Below are 23,122 nucleotides of genomic sequence, written 5' to 3'. Positions count from 1 at the left end.
GCTCATCTCTACTCATACCAGCTAGTCAGGAAACCTCATGATTGGATTGTCCTATTAAAATAGCATAATACGTTTTCATAAAATCCTTCTTTCGATGCCCCCTCCCCCTTTTTTTTAAGCGCGTCAGCTTACTGTTCAGATGATGCAAAATCCTCAGATTCTTGCAGCCCTCCAAGAAAGACTTGATGGTCTGGTAGAAACACCAACAGGATACATTGAAAGGTACAAGTTCTTTTTCATAGTTCTTATTTCTCTTTCTGTAATCAACATTGTAGGTGTATCTATTTTTAAGGCCATCTGGGACTTAAGTACATAATAGTGGAAAACTCATGTTTGTTAATATCTAGATTTTGCTAAGTACCACCAGTTTAGAGTTGGTCTTTTTAAAGTTTAATTTCATCTCCACAGGAAGTATACTGATCTTAATCATTTCTGAGATTTGTTTAGAGGTTTTATTAGAAATGCACAGAATTAGAAGAAATAACAGATTTCTTATTTAATTTGTTGGCAATATAAATCATTAGTAATAGCCCAAATATTCTATTCTGCTTGCAATTTTTTATATGGCTTTATGATTTTAAGATCCATCCATATGTATCTATAGAAGCTTCTAGCTAGCCTCTAAATGGTTCCCGGATCTCCGTGATGTTTGTCCACCATGTTTTTTATTACATGTGTTTTCTTTGATGGATAACTAGATTGACTCCAAGCTCCATCAACACAAAGTCCATTGTAATGGTCATTGTACATTTCCTCTTAAGGAACTATGTAAGAATTTTTTTGTGATATGTACTTATCAGTGGGATTGCTAGTTCTGGGCTTTACAAGCCTTAGGTACTTCCAGCTTGCTTTCTAGGATGACTGTATCCAATATAATGAAGGTTGGTTTATCTTTGTGTCCTTTCCAACATTTGGCATCATTCAGCTTTATAGTTTTTTTACTTTTACCAATTGAAGAAGTACAGGCTTATTTTATTTAGATTTCCTGATTTCTGATGAGTTTTTCTCATAATTGTGAGGCTTTTAGGTTGCTCATTTGTATCCTTTGCCCTTTTTCCTACTTGGGCTTACTATCTTTTCCTTGTTTTGCAGGATTTCCTATGTATTCTAGATATTAATCCCTTATCAGTTATTTTTACTTACTTTACACATAATACCCTCTAATGAACAAAAATTATTACTTTTTATGTTTATTCAGTTTTTACCTATGATTTGTTCTTTTGAAGTTAAGTCTTTTCTAGTTTCTTCTCTATTTCCTGTTGACTAGTTTTACCATTAGGTCTTCAATTCCTCTAGGGTACATCTTTGTATTTAATGTGAATAGGCATTCACTTTTTTTTTCTTTTTTAGTGTGCTAGCACATTTATTGCATATCACTTTTTTATAAACACATGTGTTTGTCTTTGAGCAGGACTCTGCTGTTTCATTGATCTTTTTTCCCCTCTTGTTTTGTCATTGTCACACTTAATTACCATGGCTTTATAGTATGTTTTAATATCTGGCAGGATGAGTTGCTTTCTTCTGCCACCCCTCACCTCACACAAGCTCCCTGCTCCCATTCCCATCATGGTTTGACCTACCTGTACACCTTTATTGTACTTATATGATTGATAGTAAGTTTATTAGGGTTCTTTCAAAAAACAAACTGAACTAAAATTTTGTTTTGCTTTGTTAATCCTCACTTAAGGATATTTTTCCATTGATTTTTAGAGAGTGGAAGGAGGGGGAGAGGGAGAGATAGAGAAACATCGATATGAGAAGGACACATTGATTGGCTGCCTCCCACTTGCGCCCGACCATGGCCAGGGATTGAGCCTGCAACTGAGGTACATGCCCTTGACCAAAATAAACCTGGGACCCTTCAGTCTGCGGGCTGATGTTCTATCCACTGAGCCAAACCAGCTAGGCCCAAACTAAAATTTTTGATAGCTATTGCATTGAATAAATAAATATATTAGCATGGTAGGGAGTTGTCATTTTTCATATTAAATTGTTTCATCCATATTTTTATATCTATTCAGATCAGACTGTGTCTTTATTACAGCTTTTCTATGTAGTCTGTTCTTGGTTAATTCCTATATACCTTAGTTGTGTTGCTGTTGTGAATAGTATCTTAATTTTCTAATGTATTGGCTGTTCTTGATGTAGAGAAGGAGGGCTCTTGGTTTTTTTAAAGTTGATTTTATATTGGAAATCTTGGTACACTTACTATAGTAATTTATTCTATATTTTCTCCCATGGGTGAAAGATCTTACCTGCAAATACTGGCAGTTTTAGCTGTAATCTTCCACATTACACTATACCACGTGTTTGTTTTTCTTTCTTTATAACACTGGCCAATATTATGGTGAGCATCAGTGTTAAAAATGGGCATCTTTGTCTTATTTCTAACCTTAACCAGGAATGAATATAAAATCTCCATTTAAATTTGTGTCTGATTTTTATGACCATTTTTTTTTCTAAGTTTAGATGGTCTTTTGACTTTTTATTTGCATCGTTAAGTACATATTAAATATATATTTTGAAATACATAGTTTGAATATCAAACTAACCTCGAATTCCTGGAATAAGCTGAATCATGATGTATTGTTACATCATTGAGTTAGGTAGTTAATACTTTTATTCAGGATCTTTATTCATTAGTGAAATGAATATATGCATGTATGTATGTACAATAAAAAAACTTTCAAGAGTGGTAATTCTATCCCTTGGTTTTAGAGCTTAATGAAATGAACATGACTACTTTTACTTTTTTTTCTGTTTCCTGTAGTGACTTGTATAAGATAGAAATTAACTGTTTCTTGAACCGTTGGTAAAACTCTTAAAAAATTGATTTGGATCTTTGGGATTTGGGAAGTAGAAGTTCTGGGGAATTTTTTCTTATTTTTTTAATCTAATTGATCTCTTCAAGTTCTCATGCCAACTTCAAAATTTATATTCTCCTAAAAAGTGGATGCATTTTACCAAGTTTAAAATTGATTAGTATATAATTCATATTTTTAAAAATCTGTTATAATTTTCCCTTTGTATTTTGTGTTTTGCTAGTTGCCTCACTCTTATTTGGTTTTTTCTGTTTACAATTTTTTAATTGAATGCTTATTAGTTCATTTAATTTTTTAAAGAGATTAATTTCTCTCTTTGACCTTAATATTGTGTTTTTGTAAATGTTCTGTGAATGTTAAATATGAAGATCTATATGCTTAAATTAATAGCCCAAGCTTACTCATTGTGTTGTTTGGGTTCTTCTTACTTCTCATTATTGTCTGCTTGATCTAACGATGTCTGGGAAGGATGTGTTTAAAATCTTAATTTATCTGTTCTCACTGTAAATCCATCAGTTGTGGATTGTGTTGTAATTCTGTTTGTCTGAGATTAAGATAGCTTTCTTTTGGGTTTTGTTTACCTGGCATGTCTTTTTCCATCCTTGTATCTTACTCTAATGTGAATATTTGCTTCTTTATTAGTAATTTCAACTCTTTACATTTCTTAAAAGTGGTAATATTTTTGGACTCAATTGCTACCATATTTTCCTTATTTTTAAATTTATTGTTTGGTTTGTCTTCTGTTTTCCATTGAATAGAACAAGTTGACTTCTGGTTTCAAAGTTAAGTGCATTCTTTTTTTTGTTCTTATAGGAGAGTGGCTCATAACCCAATACCTAATTTTATTTATTCCTATTGATTTTTTAAATTCACCAATATCTATATTGCTTATAAATAATTTCTCTAGTCCTCTATTTCTTTCCTTTAAGGCAACAGTAAAATTTCTCAAGGTATTCGACCACCCTTACCTTATCTATATAGCCTCTTGTGGATTTTTTTTAAACTTACAAATTATTTTTTAAAGTTCTCAATTATCTTAAAATTTCACTTTATTCTTGTATATATACAGTATTTTCTTTTGAAGCCTTATGTCAGTGTGATTTCTTTTGTAGGTTATTTGCTTTCTTTATTAAACTCTTAGAATTTTCTTTTGTCTTTGATATTCCTAAATCTCATTAACATGTCTGGGGTTAGGGTAAAGATTTTCATATTGCTTTTTAACTTTGAGAAATTCTCTCTTTTTTTAGATATTCACCTCCCTATTGTTAAAGTTGTCATTCATATCTCATAGTTTTTCTGTCTCTTCTATCTGGAGAGCTTTTCAACCTCAGACTTTCTTCAGTTGAACCTGTCTTGTTTATCCTATTTGTTGGTCATTTTAGTTACTGCATTTATCATAATAATCCTGTTTCAGATTTCTTGGTCTTGTCTCATTCTGCTACTATCTTCCCTCTTCTCTAAGTATATATATTCTATTGAAATTCTTAGTCTAATAATTCTGCTTCGGGTGATAAGTATTTCATTCATTCTGTACTCAAGTGTCTAGGTATTTTGGCCTTAGAGCTTGGGGATTATGATAAGAATTGAGGGAGGAATGAAGATCAGACTCTGGTTTGTGACAATCCTGTGGAGTTTAAGGAGAAGGGGATGGGATGAGCCTAAGGAGAGTTTCAGTCACTTCGGATTTAAAGTTTGCTGACAATTCTGGGCAATATTTTGGCTGCTTTGGGAGGAGGCAGTCTCCTGATTGTAATCCATTGTATCTGGATTGGAGGAAGTGGAGTCAGTGCTTGTGGGTTTTGAGTCAGTCCAGTTTTCACCAAATTCTTGCTATTCTAGAAACACTGGCACTGGGCTCTGAAGGGTGAAGGGGACAGCAGTGAGTGTTGAAAGGCAAGCGCAGAACTTAAAGGCTACCCACTCTGGTCATCCTAGGATGTTTTTCCCAGGTGGTAGGTCAACCCCATACCAGTTAAACACAGACTTCCATCTTGGAAGTTGCTTGTGTATGTGTGAATGTATGGTATATGTACATGCACACGTGCACATCGGAGTGGGAGTAGGGGTCAGCAGCCCAATGACAGAACATTAAGCTTTTTGTTTGTAAGAAATAAAGTTGATAATGTTTTGGTATTTGTTTTTTTACTTGATTATCTTTTTTTAAAATATATTTTTATTGATTTCAGAGAGGAAGAGAGAGGGAAAGAGAGATAGAAACATCAATGATAAGATAGCATCATTGATCAGTGGCCTCCTGCACTCTCCCAACTGGGGATCGAGCCCGCAACCCAGGCATGTGCCCTTGACAGGAATTGAATCCGGGACTCTTCAGTCCGAGGGCCGACGCTCTATCCACTGAGCCAAACCGGCCAGGGCTTTACTTGATTATCTTAACTAAAGTGATTAAGTAAGATATTACTTGATTTACAACAATCTGTCTATGGCAGGAAATTCTAATCTGGATTCTGGATCTGTTGCACAGATTTACTGAAGTTGGGTAAATTTTGAATGTTAGCATATTTTGGGGAGGTAGAGGGGTTCATACATGTAAGCATTCTTTGAGGGGCGCATTCTTTGAGGGGCTCACAGACTAGGTATGTATAACCTTTTAAAAATCTATGTGCCATAGTAAATTGTATAATATATGAATTATATCTCAATCAAGTTGTTAGTTAAAAAAAAACACGTCCCCTTGTCATAAAATATTATAGTCTTATTTAATATAATTTCAAATTCCAAATTAAATAGAGACTACAATAGAAAATAATGGTGTTAGGGTACTGTCCTATTTCCCAGTATATATGCTCCCTTCCTTTCCCCTAATACTAACTTATACAGGTGAGATATTATTTTGTCTGTTTGTTTGTTTTAAGAAAGTTCAGTTATCATTTAGTATTATCATTCCACTAGAGGCCCGTTGCACGAAGATTCGCGCAATAGACCTTCCCCTGGCTGCCGGCACCGGTTTTCCTCTGGCACCTGGGACCCAGGCCTTTGGTCCGGCCACAGAGGAGAAGCCAAGCCTCAAGGCTAGGCTTCTCCGCTCTGGCCGCCATCTTTGTTGGGTTAATTTGCGTACTCATCCTGATTGGCTGGTGGGTATAGCGGAGTGATGACCAATTTACATATTTCTCTTTTATTAGTGTAGGTAGCTTTTTTTTTCTTTTTTTTTTTTTTTAATAATCCTCACCTGAGGATATTTTTCCATTGACTATTTTAGAGAGGGGGAAAGACAGAGAGAAAAATCAGTGTGACATAAACACATCGATTGGTTGCCTCCTGCACAAGCCCTGACCAGGGCCTGGACCAGGGAGGAGCCTGCAACTGAGGTACATGCCCTTGACCAGAATCAAACCTGGGACTCTTCAGTCTGCAGGCCAATGCTCTATCCACTGAGCCAAACTGACTAGGGCCATGACTTTTTAACTTTAGAAGATAAGACTATTTTACAGCTGAGATGCCAGTGCATAAGTGCAAAGTTGAACTTGAATACAATGAAAGGTTTGGGTTGATAATATGATTTACATTTTCCTATCAGTTTAATGTATCCGGCTAAATATCTACTTTTGAACTTTTATAGTACAGAGGCCCATGCATTTATACCTCTTAAAGATTATTTTGAGTTAGTATATCTTCGCTTCAAGTAGGAAACCTATTATGCTTCAATTTCAGAATGATAAAAGAAGTGTAACTTGTGTCTTACTGGCATGCTATGTAATTGATGCTTTCTAATCTTTCAGCTTGCCTAAGGTAGTTAAAAGACGAGTGAATGCTCTCAAAAACCTTCAAGTCAAATGTGCACAGATAGAAGCCAAGTTCTATGAGGAAGTTCATGATCTTGAAAGAAAGTATGCTGTTCTCTATCAACCTTTATTTGATAAGGTAATGCTTTGTATTACTTTGTTTTAGATATGTAAAATTTGAGAAGGTAATAAAGCTCCAGAAGCAAAACTTTTTTTTAAAGATTTCTTATTGATTTTTGGAGAGGAAGGAAGAGAGAGAGAAAGAGGAACATCAATGTAAGAGCAAAACATCAATTGGGTGCCTTCTGCACACCCCCTTGGGATCGAGCCCACAACTTGGGCATGTGCCCTGACGGGGAATGAGGACAATGCCCAACCCACTGAGACATTGGCCAGGACCAGAAATAAACTTTCTTTAGACCTCTCAGCAAAAATGGTTACTAGATGTATTTGGGAAAACTATCAATAATAGCAATTCAAGTTATGGTATGCATTAATTAAAACCTATGGGTTCCTAATGAGAAACAGATAGTTTTTAGCTTGGATATCATGTAAGCTTTTTTTTCTTCAATCATTTTAGCGATTTGAGATCATTAATGCAATTTATGAACCTACGGAAGAAGAATGTGAATGGAAACCAGATGAGGAAGATGACATTTCGGTTGGTACCAACTTTAATTGGGGGGGTTTTATACTTTGGGAGTGAAAGCATTTCCTTCGAACTTCATGATGACATACAAAGGATTGTTCCCTTTTTTTCAAGTGAGGAAATGGAGGCTTCTAGGTGACTTGCCCACAACTAATAATGGCAGAGCTGAGACACAAATCCAGTGATCTGTTAAATGACCCTGTTTCTCCAGAATTGCTATTTTAATGTTGGTTGCTTAAGAGAATATAATCTATATTATAAAAACCCAGTGGCCCTAATGCCATAATGACCAAAGACTGGTCACCAGGAGACTGCGTGAATGCCGAGGCATGTGCGGGTGGGTGGGGCTGCCTACGCAGTGAGGTGCCCGCGGTTGGGCAGAGACTTGACTCTGAGTCTCGCAGCGCCGCGGGACTCGGCAGGGTCTGGGGTCCCGGGTCTCCCGCGATTTCACACGCTGGGTCACTAGTATTTTTATAAGAAAACATCAAGGAATAAAGCATTGGACAAGGTTTATATTTCTTTTGCTTTTCCTGTTTACTATGCTTAAAAGTAATTATTTTTCATGACTTTAAAAAATTATTTTCCTAAAACTTTTTTCTACACCTCATGGTCCTGTAAACTGTGACCTACTAAACTGTTCTCTTCGGGAGCAGTATGGTTGTAGCAATATTTATAAAAGTAAGGTTTGGTATGGGTAACAGCAGTGTTTACACAATTGGACTAGAACTGTTGGGGCTGAAAGTTATAATTAGTGATTGAGGGTTTGTTGGTTTCTATACTTACATTTAATTTAAGGGGATGTATACGATTTTATCAAGAGGTTTAATTTAGGTTTTCAGTAATGTATGCTGTTATTTATCAAGGAGGAGCTGAAAGAAAAGGTCAAAATTGAAGATGAGAAAAAGGATGAAGAAAAACAAGACCCCAAGGGAATTCCTGAATTTTGGTTGACTGTTTTTAAGAATGTTGACTTGCTCAGTGATATGGTTCAGGTAATAATACTCATAAAAATACCAGGTTACCTCAGAGAGTGTAAACCTTTGAAATTTAAATGTTTGATGACTAGTCTCTCCATAGTTGACATTTGTAGAATGGTTGCTTTCTTTTGAAACAGCTGTTGTCTGTAGAGGGGAAATTGCAGCTTTTTTTTTAATGTAACCAAATAAATTATGATTCATTTTTAAAAAATAGGTAATGAAATAGTCCCTTTAATAATTGGTCATTATTGTCTGGTGCTTTCTCAGACAATAGTTTTGTGCCTTCTGTCTCAGATGTTTAGTGTGGAGGTAGGATGTGAGAGATTTAACCATTTCAATTGTCTTACCCAAAAGACCTTTTCAGTCTGAAACAGCTATTCCAAAGTACATTTGTATTTTATAAGAATGCTGTAAAAATATTATTTTTATTGATTTTAGAGAGGAAGGGAGAGGGGGAAACAGATAGAAACATCAATGATGAGACAGAATCATTGATTGGCTGCTTCCTGCATGCCACATACTACGGATAGAGCCTGCAATCCTGACCGGGAATTGAACTTTGACCTCTTGGTTCATAGGTTGATGCTGAACCACTGAGCTACACCAGCTGCACTATCTTTAACTCTTCTACAGTTGTCACTTTTTCTGGGAAACATTGTCTTATAATCAGAAGCATTTCTTGAGCCACTGCCATCTGCACTGTAGTACTTGTTTCCTGATAGTTTGATTGTTAGAAGTTAGTATCAAGAAAAAAACAAATGGTCTCAAAACAATGACTCCTTAATAGAAATTCTACTTTAACCAAGTAGGAAAACATCAAGCAGAAAGAAGGAAAGGAACAAGAGTAGCTAAGAGCAGCAGTTACAATCAATCAGGAAACATTTAAAAGCAAACATGCCTATTTTAGACTTGGTTTTGTGCTCTTCAGCCCATTCAGTCTGGATAATGATGTAGTCATCGCTACATAAAACTTAACTTGAAAATGTCAGTCATTTCAGTGTTCATTGTCCAGTAGGAGAACACTAGTCCTAAAATGCCACATTACTTACTCATTTTTTTTCTTTTAATTTGAAGGAACATGATGAACCTATTCTGAAGCACTTGAAAGATATTAAAGTGAAGTTCTCAGATGCTGGCCAGCCTATGGTAAAAACTTTGAAATACTTTCAATTTTTGTAACAGATGTTTACAGATAAATAAGTGGAACTTTCTAAAAAGAGGTGTGACATTTAAGGGTTAGAGATGGGGATGAGATATTAAAAGTGATACTTAGTATACTTAATTATTGGTAGGAAATAAATGTTTAGATGTTAATAATGTGATTCCTCCCTCTTTATTTTATATATTTTATTGATTTTTTACAGAGAGGAAGGGAGAGAGATGGAGAGTTAGAAACATCAATGAGAGAGAAGCATTGATCAGTTGCCTCCTGCACACTCCCCACTGGGAACGTGCCGGCAACCAAGGCACATGTCCTTGACCGGAATCGAACCTGGGACCCTTTAGTCCGCAGGCTGATGCTCTATCCACTGAGCCAAACCAGTTAGGGCAACATTTCCTCCCTGTTAACTATTTTCAAAATATAGTTTGTCATTGTTTCTGGATTTAAAATGTATTAAAAAAATAATACCAAGGAAACATGAATAAAAAAGTACTTATTTTGTATTAAAAGGCATGTGTCTGGGACTTTCATAAAATAGAAGATACTAGAGGGGGCCCCCTAATTTCCCATTATGAGAGCTCAACCAACAGCTTTTTCCCAAAACCATCAGTAGTATAATGTAAAGTATGGGCAAAGCTACTAAAGGTTATAGATTCTTATATTGGCATGTAATAAGGTTGGGCCTTTTCTCTGTCCAGCTTAGGTTCTAGTCGAAGATTTAACATTTCTCTTTGTGGGGATGGAGAGAGAAATGAGGACTTGGTCAGTTTATTCAGATGTGCCCAACCTATTTCATAAACATGTTACTAAATAGTATTGTATGCTGAACTAAGATTTGTGCATCATTTTGCTTTTAACATAAAGGAGATTTATCTGACTGTTTCCCAGAGTGGGAAAAACACTGTCACTTAGAATTTTATGTTTATAAAAACTAAAGATAAAGCTTTACTTATTAAAGAATTGAAATTGATTATGTAGGAATTTAATTCGTTTTTTTTACTTTTTTTAAAAAGAGTTTTGTTTTAGAATTTCACTTTGAACCCAATGAATATTTCACAAATGAAGTGTTGACAAAGACATACAGAATGAGGTCAGAACCAGATGATTCTGATCCCTTTTCTTTTGATGGACCAGAAATTATGGGTTGTACAGGGTGAGTTTAATTTTTTTATATTAACAGAATGTTAAGTCTGTATTTGTAGTACTTATGATTTGTGGTATTGGTATTTCCATGTCTGTGTGTTAGATACATACATAAATAGTTTATCTCCAAATATTTGAGTAAAATGTTATCTGAGAAATTAGCCATTTTCCTAGAATTCTTCTTGGGAAATGGCTAATATTATAGACATTTCTCCAAAGGAAGTGCACATTTAAATTTATTATATTGTGAGTTTATGGTGATTGTAAATATGTTTATTGAAAAAATTTGGTTAGAAATAAAATTTTTCTCTTTACACTGCTATAGAAAGCACTTGGACCAATTTTGCCCTCTAAAATTTGAAATTAAATATACTATTTATTTGGGAAAGTCTTAGCAGTTGAAAGTAATGTGTTAATTGTGATAGGAGATTTTTCTTTTTCTCTTTGTTTGGAAGGTGCCAGATAGACTGGAAAAAAGGGAAGAATGTCACTTTGAAAACCATTAAAAAGAAACAGAAACACAAGGGACGTGGGACAGTTCGTACTGTGACCAAAACAGTTTCTAATGACTCGTTCTTTAATTTTTTTGCCCCTCCTGAAGGTAAATAGTGTTTTAGTTTGCATATTGGTGGTTGTTTTATTATAAGCTTTGTTTAATTTTTTTTATTCATTTGAATTTCTCTTCTCAATTTTGCAGTTCCTGAGAGTGGAGATCTGGTAAGCTGAATTGTTATTTAATTGTTGAATTGTTTACTGTGTATGAAATTAAAGGACTGGTTCTCAAAAAGTGGGGAGTTGGGGTAGTTGCCACTAGGTTTGTAGTGCATGGGGAAGCTCTCGATGCATCTGAACAGTTCCATTCAAAATGCTCATAGTGCTTTCACTGAGAAATGCTAAAATGCTCAAGATTTTCTTTTCTTTTGAAACTTGGCAAATACTTTGAGGGTTTCAAAGTTTTCAAGACTATAGTTTTCTTCCTTATTGAAACTAGAATGTATTTGTGAAAGCCTGAGTGAGATTCTATTATTCCACTTGGTGTTTTCAGTAACTAATATTTTAAAAGGAAAACGGCAGTTATGTAATTAAGTTGCTTTATTTATATTTTACTTTTAAGCCATAAAAAATAAACAACTAGTTCACTAATTTTTACTCCCCCAAATTTCTGAGTATATACACAGTTCTGCTAACTTTCTTTTTTTAAAAAACTGTAAATGACTGGTGGGTCATACCACATTTAAGTAAGTTTTCAAATGTCAGAAAGTTAAAAGTGAAGTTGAGAGTTACTTCATGATTTAAACCCAAGAGTGTTGCATGTGCTGAATTAAGTAACAAAGTTAAATTTTGTGCTTTTGTTTTTCTTAAATAGGATGATGACGCTGAAGCTATCCTTGCTGCAGACTTTGAAATTGGTCACTTTTTACGTGAGCGTATAATCCCAAGATCAGTGTTGTACTTTACTGGAGAAGCCATTGAAGATGATGATGATGATGTGAGTGGATCTGAATCCTGCAATAAAATCATTTAGTGAGTGTATGATAGTCAGAACTGGTGAGAGGTTTAATGAATTGATGTAATTTTTAGAAAGCACAGCAGAATAATGCTATTAGGATAATTCCTGATGTCCTGTAGATAAATTTTCTGAGTTGTTTTAAATAGATTCTCTTTGGGTTCATTTATTATAGTTTTTATTTTTCTGCTAATAGGAAGACTGCTCTGAATTAGTGAAACTTCACAATGTTTGGTTAGTAATGTAGATCTATTATGCTCTTGTCTTTGACCAAATAAAACATGCCAAGAACTTTTTTTAGTGCTTAACAATAGTAGGAAGCATAGAATTTTTATTCCAAGGAATATTAATTAAAGATTAGGTAAAGTTAGGTTGCCGTCAAAGGTTTGGGTGTCTTTTATTGCTAAATGGCAATAATTCAGATAGACATTTTGTGCCTTGTGTTCCACACCTAAGTATAAGAAAGTAATATTTACAATAATAGCTGTTACATCACATTTAATCATTCACTTTAGGGAAAATATTTTTCCTTTTTTTAGATACTAGTGGATACAATGATGGATGTAAATAATGCTGTTCTCAAAAGTTTATTCATCAAACTTGACCCTTTTTTCCTTTTTTTAGTATGATGAAGAAGGTGAAGAAGCGGATGAGGTAATGTTTACCAAATGAGCAAATAATACTGTTTAAAACATTGAGAAGCAAATTGAATGACTTATGTATTCCTTTGCTATAATCATTATTCTGTGATAATGCATAAAAACATTTTTGGAAAAATTATGATTTTAGAATCTACAGCCAAACAATGTATGTATAAGGTTTCAATAAATAAATTGTAAAACTCAGAACATTTTTTTTATTTCAAATAATTCTGTTCTGCTGCAGGGTTATCAGCTCTTTGAAGAAGTCAAAAGCTGCAGTAAACTTTTCCCACGTTGGCTGCAGTAAATCTTTTCAATAAAAGCTGTCTGGATGTCTCAAGTTGTGTTGGGAAATTTTTCATAATAGAAGCTTTCATATTAAATTGCATTGTCACCAAACTCTGTAATCATGAAATTCTATTGACCTATAGAGTAACTTGTTTTAAATTCTTCCTACATTATGAGCCATTTCTTGCCTACTATGTACCTACTTCATGGATGCATTTTGAACTTTAATATAGGAAGGGGAAGAAGAAGATGAGGAAAATGATCCAGACTATGACTCAAAGGTGAGTATAATTAGTGCTGTTTTCTATTAAATTTAAGGCAGGTTAAATAAAAGTTAATATCTCAATATAAAGTTTAATTTTATCCATTAAAGTCTAGGCCATTAAATAAATATATATATATATATATAAAATCCTCACTGGCATTTCAACAGTACACATAATTTCAATGCATCTCTCCTAAGAAACTTATTTTAGGTTCTGACCTTATATTTTTAAATTCCAGGCTAAGTAAGCACTAGAATTCTTTTTATTTTCACTTGTATTGATTTCAGAAAGGAAGGGAGAGGGACAGAGAGAGAAACATCAATGATGAGAGAGTCATTGATTGGCTGCTTCCAGCACCGCCTACTGGGGATTGAGCTCCCAACCTAGGCATGTGCCCGGACCTGGAATCCAACTGTGACTTCCTGGTATATAGGTCAATGCTCAACCAGTGAGCCACACTGGCTGGGCTAGGATTCTATTTTAATGGCATGCTATCATGTACATTTTTTTTTAACATTTTTTTAGAAACATTTTAAATCACAGCTTGTGATTTTAGGCTGTTTCCCCTCCAAAGGAAAGCTTATAAACAAAGGTCAGCTTTTAAACCATCTGAATGTAGGAGTACTTGAGAATTAGGGGAGCAGTACTGCTTGTTAGATTCTACCAACCACCTCCCTTCTCCATCTGAATCCCAGAAATTTGTCATATCAGGGTTAGTAAAGGCCTTTATTTTCTTAAAAAATACATGGTACATTTTATCAGGATTCCTTTGAAACTGGTTTCTCTTTAATTCACTCATTTGCTAAATGCTACAAAATATCCAGAAGATACTTTAACGTACTGGGCAGGTAAGAGGAGATAGTTAAAAATCAAATTAAATATTCCAACATATATGACTTACTCCTAACAGCTAAATTATGAATGGAATTAGTATTTTTTGAGTAACTAATCTATAAAAAGGCAAAAATAATGGCTATTACAACTAACAAATTGCTTGGTTATTTAATTTTTCAAGATTATGGCTCTGTCTCATTTTATGGAGTTCATTCAATAGTATAAAACTTGGATTTTATTTTAGCATTTTCATGATCTGCTAATGTTTGAATAATAATTTGCTATCATTGCTAATACCCCTTTTTTGATTTGCCAAATTTTTGACAGCGGTGAGATAATGTGATAAGGTCATTAATTACTAATGAAATATTAACTGAAGCTGGTAGAAAAAAACAGATTGACTTGTTGTTTTCCTTTAACAGAAGGATCAAAACCCAGCAGAGTGCAAGCAGCAGTGAAGCAGGATGTATGGCCTTGAGGATAACCTGCACTGTAATAGCCTAAATACAACTATTATTTACAGACTTATGTTTTTGTATTTTCTTGGTAGACTCAATAATTTTTTTAAAGGGAAGGAATTGATATTTTAAAGACAATTTTGTTCTACCTAGCATTTTAAATTTAGTTTTTCTGCCAGATAGGTTGAATGCAGAAATTCTCTCACACATTTTCATTCATTGCTACATAGTTTGGTTCTTCTGGGGTATTTTTATCATGTAACTGTTAGATACAGCTATGAAAATAAACAAACTATTAAATGAAACAGATTTTTTTTGTTTTCCTAATTTTTTTCCTGAAGAACCAAAGTATTTTTTTCAGCTGGTAGTTAAGTGGATTTAAGTTTTGTCTTTCATTACTTTGTTATAGAGATGCAGTGCCTATACTGAAACAATTCATTTTAAAAACAAACTGGTCAAGACAATCTGTGGTTAAGAATTTCCAGTAAGACCACATCTATTAATTTTGATTGTTTAATGGATTTTTAATATTTTAGGTGACATAATTAACTATAAAGAACCCTAACTCAATTGTATGGTTATTGGTTAGTTACCATAGGGAGACAAATGAAAACCTAGTATTTTCAGACATTAAGCTTTATTATTTTAACTGTACTTTTAAATTTAACCTCCATTAACTAAACATCTCTTCTTTGTGGTAGGGTCTACCTTCTGCTTCCCTGGAAAGGATGAATTTTCATCATTTGACAAGTTCATTTCAAGTTTTTTGTTGTTTCTTTGTTTGTTTGCTTGTTTGTAGCCTAAAATAAAAATGTCAAATATAATTTTAGTTCTCACAAGATAATGTCTTACAATTTTGTACTTATTCAGGCAGAAGTGAAGCCTTAGCTTGAATTAAGTATTGTGCCCAGTTTACTATTATATTGAAGAAAAGGGTGCCAACTCTGGACGAGGTGTACTACATTTAATAAGAAAGTATTAAAAAAAGACAAATGGTGTAATTTTTTTTAAAGAGTAAGTTAAGTTTTATTTCCTTTGGTTAGAATGAGAGAAGGCCTCAAGCCTCTGATGAATTCCAATACTTACTGTTTAAAATATGAGTATGTTGTTTACCCATCCTTCTGTTTACTATGTATTAAAATGGGTAGTACTGTTTACTTAACTACCTCACATGTGTTAGACATATTAACTTAAATTATATATGAAATGTTTCTCAACCTATTGAAAGCTTAAAAATTTGGAACTTTTTGCACCACAAGTATGATACTCAGCCTTTTAGTCTACCACAGTTTGCTAAATAAACCAGAAAGCAAAAGTTAAGTAGTTTACTCTGGATCTGGTCAGGCAGTGCTCTTTTAGTGGCTCCTTATTTAATAGAAGTGGATGGATAACCAACTATTTCAAAGGTCCAAGGATCGTTTTAGGTATTTTTGTTATGACCATAGAGATCATGGTTCTAAAATAGAAGTAAGACCGTTTTTAAGGGGGTTGGGGGAATCCCATTAAATTTGATACTGTAGAGCCACATTTAAAATACCTCAGGCTAATTACTGTTGATTTTTTCTGGTGAACTTAAAGGTTTGGCAGTGAGGGTGGACTAATTAGATTGTAATTGGGAAACAGCTTAGAGTTTCTGCTTGTAATAAAATAACATTAGGTTCATTTTTAGAAATGATAGAGCTTCCATTTTGAAAATTTAGTATTATGGTCTTAGAATGTGAGTGAATACATTTTGTTATTTGTATAGTACTATCTTTTTCACTCCTGAGATTTTAATTAACTGCTGGAAATCCTTAACCAATTGCAATAGTTTATTGGGGGGGGGGGGGGATGCCATGAAAACACCTGATGTTTTTCCTCTTCATTTTCAAAATGATTTTGGTTGCTTTGATTAGACCTTCTGAACTAATGTTTTTTTGTACCTATAGCTCATTTGAACACATCTGAACTTTAAAAATGTTAACCTAAAGATAGGTTCTCATTTTTATATGAACTTTAAGTAGCAAAACCACTATATTCTTTTTTTTCATTAGGAAATAGCTATTGCCAAAGTGAGGGAGAAGATACTATTTCATCTTGTTATATAAGGGCAATGTGATTTGCAGAGGAATTGCTCTTTATTAATAAAGTTGGGGTTTCAAGGGATATCAGTGTTCATCTCTGCCATCTTTCCAGTTCCAAATGGTTCTATTCCATTCAAGAAATTTGAGATATGTAATTGGAAGACCTTAATAAAATTTGCATTTAATTCTATAAAATGTACTGGTGATGTTTTGGGTGGTTTTTAAATAAAAATACTACCTTTTTGTAAGAACAGAGTAGAGATGTTTAGAGTTGGCTATTCTGTGCTTAGACCATGATGGTCTGTAAATTTGATTACTTTTAAATTATGAGCAACCTCCCAAGCCCTGCTGAGTGGAGTTTCTATTGGAAGACTAAAAGGGACTTGCACAGTTCTACAGATTTTACTGGCTTAACTGTAGACATTTTTGAGATGACTTCAAGCTTTTAGTTATAAGCCCAGGCATTGGCTGCCAAGTTCTCATCCCCCCCCCCCCCCCACCGCCACCGCCACCGCCACCGCCCCCCCATATAGTAAATGGTAATATCCAATCTGATCACCTAAAAAGTAATACTTTGAAAACATTTGACATTTTACAGTCATTCAAATTGGTAAGCAGAGAGCAACAATTCCATAAACCAATTACTAGTAGTTTTTAGTTTAACATGGATGTCTGAAAGTTAAATGTATGGAATTTCTCAGAATTCTTTTATCTAATTCATTGAAGCAGTATGGTGACAAAAATATCTTAATTGTGTGGAATTGGCTTAGAATAGTACTTAAGGAAAACGGGCTTCTATTTCCTTTTTTAGCTCATTTAATAAATAAACCTGAAAAGGAGACATTAGCTTTGATAGAAATACTTTCATTATTTTTTAATAGGTTAATGAGATTGATTTGGTATATACGTCCTCTAAGATAATTGAATTAACTATGTTACTACTGCTTTTCAGACTGAATTTGTGGGTTTATCCGAGTTGTAGACAATTCCCATTATTAAAAATATAAAACTTTTGAATTGTGAAAGCATCAGACCATGCAGAAATATTAAGCTAATATTAAAATATTTAAATATTTGATTTCAGGGCATGGTTTAGCATTTGAGTCCATTTTTATGGGATGATCTTATAAAAATTGTAGCATTTATATTTTTAACTGTTTAAACCAGATGTTTTTTAAATGTACAAAATAAACGATTGGCTTTAGAGGAAGCATACATTCTTTATAGGAGCCTTTGAAAAGAAAAAGCATGTGAATTTGGTATAGGGGTGTGTTTTTTTTTAATCTTCACTGTATATTGGTAATTGTAAACCGTTTTGTTTTGAAAATATTCATAATTTAGGTAATTTGCAACTTAAAACACTCTAATAGCTGAAAATTAAATGGTGAAATTAACAGATTAATTTTTAGCTGTGTAGTGATGATTTTTTGTATGCTGGTTTAAAAATTCAGTTATTAAACAGTAAATTGGATAAAATTTAACCAAGTTCTTGGACTGATTAAGAACTTCAGAGAAATGGAAACATCTTTGTTGGAGTGTGAAATTATTGAACGATAAGTGTTTATCCATGAGAAATTTTTATTGTATTTAGTTGATTACATTTTCAAAAAATACAGCATTCTTTGTATCTTGTGTTTAAGTATAAAATGAGAAACAAAGCCTAACAATTTAGAAATAATAAATTGTCAGCAGGAAATAAGTCCTTAATGCAGTTGTTTAATTTTGAAACTTGGGGTGAAATGTTGCTTAAAAATCAAAGCAGTGCTTTTATATCTTCATGTATTTTAAACTTAAAAGCAAGAACTGGGGACAAGTGATGAAAAATAAAAAAAGGACCAGAAGTTGGCAGATCGCAGCAAGAGTTAATGATAGTAATATTTATAATTTTTCATAATGAAATTAGGCAGTTGTAGCTCAGCTTTTCATGGAGTGGTAAAATAGTTACTTTTGTGGGTTTTTTTGGTTAATCCTCACCTGAGGATGTTTTTCCATTGATTTTTAGAGATCGTGGAAGGGAGGAGGGGAAGACAGCTAGAAACATCTATTGGTTACCTCCCACATGAGGCCCCTCTGAGGTTGTACAAATTGAACTGGCTAGGGTGAAAATTGTTACTTTTTAAAGTGTTTTAAACACTGGAAACTACCTTAGTATTTCAAAAGTGAAATCTTCCAAGAATTTTTAAACTAAAATAAGGACATTTATGCTAGTGGCCTCAAGGCTAATTAGAGGCTGCTCTGTCAAAAGCAGGGCAAATTTCCTTTTATCTGCAATGAAGTAAAATACCAGGATTTTGGCAGAAGGAGGTGCTTATCAATGTTTCTTTTTTTCTAACAGTTGAAAGAATTTCTATATGTTCTTTACTCAACACCAGTTATTGATTGTGCTACATAAATTTATATTGTGTATGCATATTTTTTTTTAAACTTTGACAAAGTTGCAGACATGCCCTTTCACCCTCTAAATGCAGCGGTTGCTCATTACTGGAGACATTCTTAGAGAATCACAGAACAATTAAAAATCAGGAGAACTTACTATGCAATCACAGTTCATTTTGATGCTTAAATCATCCCAGATTTGACCAGTAGTATTTCCAAGCTGGTTCCTCTGCACGTTTGGTATGTTTTGCATCAATTGAACAATTAATATACTTCAGTTCCAAAAAGACTGGGGGCTTCTCTTAGACTTTTTCTGTCCCAGCCCTGAAATTGGGTATTTCTCTAAGGATTTCTGGAACCTTTTAAGGGGAATGGTATTTAGAATCCAAGTCTGGGTGCTGGGTGTGCTTATTTCTGGGATGTCCTTGTTTCAATAGACTTAGGAAACATCAGAAACTAACACACTGGTTCCTTCAAAGTTAGTGGAACACAATGGGATTCCTAACCTTGCCCAAGTCCATGTTTATAACTACCTTCATGAGTAAAAAAATAAATCTAATTTTAAGACTAACCCTGTGGGCCCTAAACAAATGATTGACATATTTAATGGACATTGCAATAAAATAGTTCTTACATTGCAAAGTAGGAATGGTAACCAGCCATTCCATTTATGTTTATTCAGGCTGGGTTTTTTTTAAAATATATTTTTATTGATTTCAGAGAGGAAAGGAGAGGGAGAGATAAAAATATCAATGATGAGAGAATGAGAGAATCATTGATTCGCTGCCTCCTGCACGCCCCCTACTGGGGATCGAGCCTGCAACCTGGGCATGTGCCCTTGACGGTAATGGAACCTGGGACCGTTCAGTCCGCAGGCCAAAGCTCTATCCACTGAACCAAACCACCTAGGGCCAGGCTCTGTTTTATTTAATAAGTTGTGAAAGATTTGTTAGCACTGAGGACATACTAGTACTTGCAGAATACTTAGAACATGCATAATGAGTTTTTAATAAGGTGTGCATTCTAACAAAATCTTGAGTTAGTGATTAAGATCAATCTTTAAATTGATGTTAGCCTTTAATTTCAGAAGTAGTTGGAAGAGGCCTGTTTCTTTTGTTCTAAAGGTAAAATCACTCCTGGCTAAGAGGTGCCCTGTTTGATGTACAGTTTTAGACTGCATAATAAACATTTTGAAGATTTTCATGTAGAATTTGAAGAGAATTTGCCACACTTAAAGTCAGTTTAAGGATCTAATTTTTAAAAAATGCATGTTGCCCTATTCTGTTTGGCTTAGTGGATAGAGGCCTGCTCACTGAAGGGTCCCAGGTTCGATTCTGATTAAGGGCACATGCCTGGGTTGCAAACTTGATCCCAATAGGGGGCGTGCAGGAAGAGGCAACCAATCAATGATTCTCATTGATATTTCTATTGCCCTCTCCTCTCTGAAATAAAAAATGTTTTCGTATGCTGATTTATTTTGTCTTTGGCTGGGTCCTGAAGTGATTTAGGGTAAAACTAAGAAGTCATAATTTGTCAGCCTGTCCTGTACATCCCTAACATCTACGTGGACCCCTGGATATGGACTATGAGAGGTGTCTGTTGAGATCCGATGTGATTTTCGGCTTGGATCAGGGTAGTCAATACATAAGTGTTCCAAAACAATACAGGCTGGATTTCTTTGCTGTTCAGTTGCCTTGGTGAGTAAACCTAGAACCTTTAGAGCAGCGGTTCTCAACCTGTGGGTCGCGACCCCTTTGGGGTTAAACGACCCTTTCAGGGGTTGCCTAAGACCATCGGAAAACATAATTACATTGTTTTTGTGATTAATCACTATGCTTTATGTTCAATTTGTAACAATACATCCTGCACATCAGATATTTACATTACGATTAATAACAGTAGCAAAATTAGTTATGAAATAGCAACGAAAATTTTATGGTTGGGGGGTCACCACAACATGAGGGACTGTATTAAAAGGGTTGCTGCATTAGGAAGGTTGAGAACCACTGCTTTAGAGCAACTTGGGCAGCAGCAACCCAACCTATCTGCCTGCATTTGCGATTTCAGCTCTGCTTGTCTGTCTTCATTCACTTTCTGCAACTGATCTTTGTGTATATGTTTTATTAGTTCAACATGATCACCTTTCTATTTACTCTTCAGTTCTGAACTGGTTCTATTCAAGAAGTACTCTAGGGATACTTGCTCACCATTGGGTTTCCTAGTTTCTAATACTGGACTTTGAAGATGGTAAGTATATAGCAAATTTTTGTATGTACATTACTCAGGGTTTATCTGCATTCCCTCCAGTGTACCAACCATCCTATATAATAAAAGCCTAATATGCTAAGTGTCCAAACGTTCAACCAGTTGCTATGATGCGCACTGATCACCAGGAGGCAGATGCTCTGACCAGTAGGTTAGATTGCTGCTGGGGTCCGGCTGGGTAAGATGGGCTGGACATGCCCTGGAGCCCTCCCTCGGTCCTTCCCCAGTCCTGATTGTGCACTGGTGGGGTCCCTTGGGGTATGTTGGAGAGCTGGTTTCAGCTGATCCCCTCAGGCCAGGCCGAGGGAACCCAGCAGTGCACAATCCATGCACTAGGACTCTAGTAATACTATATGGGGCCATGTAGCAAGTTAAATCGATTCTCATTATTTCAATTTTATGTCAACCAAGATACTCCAAGATCCTTTGTAGTTGTCACATTCCTACAGAGTCGCTTTTGAGGAAACCAATAAAACAGCTGGACTGTGAATATTGTTCATAAACTCAGTGGGACTATTACAGTGTGGACAGTGTATCAACAGTTGCAGTTACCTAGTACTGCATAACGAGAGCACTACCAAAACTTAAAGCATTAACAAGATTTGTTTGGCTGACTGGATAGTTCATTTCCGACCAGTCTCAGCAGGGGCAGGTTTTAAAGGGAAGCAAATGGAATCATCTGAAGGTTCTTCATGTACAGGTGGTTGATGTTAGATGAAACTTCAGCTGGGATGTGGTCAGAGCTCTACCTAGACATTGTCTCACAGGATGATGACTGGTTTCCAAGAGTGAGTCAACAGTATCCTTTTTGTGGCCTATCCTGAGAAGTCATCGCTTCTGTACTGTATTGGTTATAGAGTCAGTCACTGAGGTTTAATGGGAGGGGACTACACATTGCTGGAGGAATGGTAAGATTTTGGAAAAGTTAACTGGAATCTTATGCCACAAACTGTCTTTTTTGGAAAATACCGTTGGCTACAATAGTATTGATACAGCAAAAGCTGCAATAGTTTTCCAAAATAACCAGAAACATAAACGTTAAATTGTATATTGTACTAGAGGCCCAGTGCACGAAACTCATGCATGGGTGTGTGTGTGTGGGGGGGGGGGGGGGGGGGGGGTCGTCCCTTAGCCCAGCCTGCAATGAATCCAGTCCCTTGCCCCAGCCTCTGGCCCAAGCCCCCTCCTCTCCCCTCCCTCCTCATGGACGCTAGGCTCACATTGCCAGGGTGACACCGCCAACATCCCACCCCGGCCACTATGGGCACCGCCATCTTTGTCATGGAGTGATGGTTAACATATTACTCTTATTAGATGAGATACCTGTTTATGGAGAAAAATTTCCTATCGTATTGGAATCACTTGAATTTGTTCTACACAATTTTTATGAATCATAAAAATGTCTTGATAAGTAAAGAAACCTCAAGTGGTATAAGATGATAATTAAATACAGATTTCTAAGGTTGGGTATAATATACAGTGAGGGGCTCAGAGAAAAACTTCATTGCTATACTGTTTGTATTCTAAACTAGGAGGGATATTTGCTTTTGTAGCATTATAAATCTTTTAAAATAATTTCTTTTAAAAAATATATTTTTATTGATTTCAGAGAGGAGGGAGATAGAAACATCAATGATGAGAGAATTGATCAGCTGCATCCTACACACTCCCTACTGGGGATCGACCCCACAATCCAGGCATATGCCCTTGACTGAAATTAAACCTGGGACCCTTCAGTCCGCAGGCCAGTGCTCTATCCACTGAGCCAAACCAGCTAGGGCTTTTATTAATCTTAATCAGCATTTTTGGAAGACCCACGTGTATTTAATCAGTTAAGACAATAGAAGTAATCTCTTATTTAATCTTCATACTTGTTTACCAATGGTAATTATTCCCTCTATATGTAAGGATAGAAGTTCAATGAC

General features: G+C 35.0%; 1 protein-coding gene across 5 annotated transcripts in view; it reads left to right on the top strand.

The window, feature by feature from the left end:
* Positions 1-16,743, top strand: part of NAP1L1 (nucleosome assembly protein 1 like 1) — a 33,871-nt gene extending 17,128 nt beyond the window's left edge. Inside the window, exons 4-16 of one of the 5 annotated variants that reach the window (XM_023749739.1) lie at positions 120-222; positions 6,563-6,704; positions 7,146-7,226; positions 8,084-8,209; positions 9,269-9,340; positions 10,370-10,509; positions 10,955-11,100; positions 11,197-11,216; positions 11,866-11,988; positions 12,631-12,660; positions 13,169-13,216; positions 14,458-14,527; positions 15,195-16,743. In XM_023749739.1, coding sequence (XP_023605507.1) covers positions 120-222; positions 6,563-6,704; positions 7,146-7,226; positions 8,084-8,209; positions 9,269-9,340; positions 10,370-10,509; positions 10,955-11,100; positions 11,197-11,216; positions 11,866-11,988; positions 12,631-12,660; positions 13,169-13,216; positions 14,458-14,493 — 1,067 coding nt within the window. In that variant the 3' untranslated portion in view covers positions 14,494-14,527; positions 15,195-16,743. Of the gene's footprint in view, positions 1-119; positions 223-6,241; positions 6,324-6,562; positions 6,705-7,145; positions 7,227-8,080; positions 8,210-9,268; positions 9,341-10,369; positions 10,510-10,954; positions 11,101-11,196; positions 11,217-11,865; positions 11,989-12,630; positions 12,661-12,891; positions 12,988-13,168; positions 13,217-14,457; positions 14,528-15,194 lie in introns of those variants that run through there. The other 4 variants (XM_006083944.3, XM_023749740.1, XM_023749741.1 and 1 more) reach the window with 4 other exon arrangements.
* Positions 16,744-23,122: the final 6,379 nt, after the last annotated feature.

The sequence above is a fragment of the Myotis lucifugus genome, unplaced genomic scaffold (genome assembly GCF_000147115.1).
Source record: "Myotis lucifugus unplaced genomic scaffold, Myoluc2.0 scaffold_9, whole genome shotgun sequence".
Classification (NCBI taxonomy): domain Eukaryota; kingdom Metazoa; phylum Chordata; class Mammalia; order Chiroptera; family Vespertilionidae; genus Myotis; species Myotis lucifugus.
The sequence above is the reverse complement of the archived record's forward strand: the minus strand, read 5'-3'. Positions and strand labels throughout refer to the sequence as shown.